Genomic DNA, 2158 nt, shown 5'->3' with positions numbered 1-2158 from the left:
TATACAACAAAATAAATATTATATGTAGATCTTAATATATATATATATATATATATATAAATTGTTTCAAATGATATTGTAAAGTAATTCGTGCATCGTGCAGGATATCATTTGATTCACTATAAAATGAGTTTATTATATTTATAAATACAGGGGTTAATGCATCTCCACATACGCACATGTTTACCAAAATTTTGTTTATTCCAAATATAATTAAGGCACAACATGATCTAAAATTTAGAAGACACAACAACATGATCTAAAATTTAGAAGACACAACAATGTGTCTATCTTACTCATAATACAATATATGCCCATTTGATTTATAGCTCAGGAAACACATATCAAAGTGTCTTACCAAACCGAAACTATTTTTTTGAAAGTAAAAAAACTTGAAACTTGAACATTACAATATGAATGAACTTTATTACACAGCCACTGAAAACCGTAATCCGGGCTAAACCATTTCTCTACTCGTAGCCACGTATTTTCCTCAATTGCCCAACAGCCTCATAAACTTTCTTCTGGTCAGCAAGAGACTTGGCCACAGTCTTCTTTTCGAGGCACCTCTTAGCCCATGCAATAATCTTGGGGCACTCTGCCTCTATGTTGATATTGCCAAATACCTCAAAGGCATGGAACCAGCTGTAGAAAGTGACAAGAGAAAGGTCCACAAACCCAAATGTTTCACCCCCAAAGTAAGGCTTGTCACAAAGCTCCCCCTCCAATATCTTGAAGGTTTCAAAGAATTCCTTCTTGCCTGCCTCCAGCTCTTCTCCTTTTGTAGTCCATAACTTCTTTGTAACATCATTAACCTGTATTTTCCACCCATTGTATTACAAGGATGAACAATGACAGTAATGAATTTTAAATCAAATCTATAGAGATAGAAGAATATATCTTTAAAGCTCAAGAAAAAAAAAGTACGAAATTTATAGAAAATATACTCATTTCAAATGTCATTGCCTTGAAATTAAAACCCGTTAACCCAGAATGAAAAGAAATTAAAATAACGTAAAAGACAAAAGAAATGGCATTAAAGGTACCTTCTTATCAACAAAATCACCCCAGAACCTGGCATGAGCTCTCTGGTACGGATCAGAGGGAAGCAATGGAGACTTGTCGTTCCAGACCTCATCTATGTACTGAACAATGATGAGAGACTCACAAATAGGTTTCCCATTGTGGATGAGAACTGGGATCTTCTTGTGTATGGGGTTCACCTCTAAAAGCAGAGGGCTCTTGTTATTCAACAAGTCCTCTTGCTTGTACTCATACTTTATACCCTTCTCGGCCAGTGCAATCTTGACCCTCATCCCATACACACTGAGCCAGGAGTCTAGCAGAATCACCTCGTCCGCCATTGTCAAAGAAGTGAAGATATTGAAGAAAATAGAGTAGTAAGGTTAAGAAAGAAGAGAGAAGAAGTGAGTTAGTATGCAAAAACACTTGGAAGAGAGTGAGGATTTACAGTCATAGGGGTGGTTCGGGCTTTCATTAATAATTAATTAAATATTGCTTAAGTATGCGGGTAAAAAAATAACAATAATAAAAACAATGGTAAAGTATGACTTCGACTACAAAGTGTATTGGTACTCAAACTTATCAAATTGCCGATTATTAGGGTAAAAAGAAAGGCAAAAGGTACAAAAGAGTCAAAGATGCAACACACAAATTCAACGAATTTGGTCATGTTTCATTATCGCTTTGGTCATGTTTGATTACCAAATTCGTTGAATTTCTGTGTTGCATCTTTGACTCTTATGTCGCTTTTGACTTTCTTTTTACCCTAATAATCGGCCATTTTCTTTAATCTCATTTTCTCTGATATAAAATTTCATTTATTTTTATTCTATATAGTCACTTTAAAAATTACAATTGTCTTATTATCTATTTTAAACTATATTATATTATAAAACTAGTTAAAAGTCCGTGAGTTGCACGGTTTACTTAATAAGATATATGTAAATAAATTAAAATATTCAAAACTATATTAATAATTAGTTAGTCATACTGTAAAACATATTAATATTATGACATATATTTAATACATACATTTGAGTCATTTTTTAGGAGCATAGTGTGTAATATATAAATTTTACATATTAAAACATAAAATAATGATATACAATCAAAATAAATATTAAATTTATTTTAA

General features: G+C 32.2%; 1 protein-coding gene across 1 annotated transcript; it reads right to left on the bottom strand.

The window, feature by feature from the left end:
- Positions 1-239: 239 nt before the first annotated feature.
- On the bottom strand, positions 240-1480 carry LOC142617368 (putative glutathione S-transferase). The gene is made up of 2 exons (XM_075790197.1): positions 1047-1480; positions 240-815 (listed from the first exon to the last, which is right to left on the bottom strand). The coding sequence occupies exons 1-2, from the start codon at positions 1362-1364 to the stop codon at positions 471-473; spliced, it is 663 nt and encodes a 220-aa protein (XP_075646312.1). The 5' UTR covers positions 1365-1480; the 3' UTR covers positions 240-470.
- Positions 1481-2158: the final 678 nt, after the last annotated feature.

Source organism: Castanea sativa, chromosome 11, assembly GCF_040712315.1.
Source record: "Castanea sativa cultivar Marrone di Chiusa Pesio chromosome 11, ASM4071231v1".
NCBI lineage: Eukaryota > Viridiplantae > Streptophyta > Magnoliopsida > Fagales > Fagaceae > Castanea > Castanea sativa.
The sequence above is the reverse complement of the archived record's forward strand: the minus strand, read 5'-3'. Positions and strand labels throughout refer to the sequence as shown.

Excerpts from the sequence above, each read along its gene's own strand:
- LOC142617368 (XM_075790197.1), bottom strand. The coding sequence starts at position 1,364 with ATGGCGGACGAGGTGATTCTGCTAGACTCCTGGCTCAGTGTGTATGGG. Across the intron at positions 816-1,046 it reads GTGATTTTGTTGATAAGAAG|GTTAATGATGTTACAAAGAA; the intron begins GTACCTTTAATG and ends TGGAAAATACAG.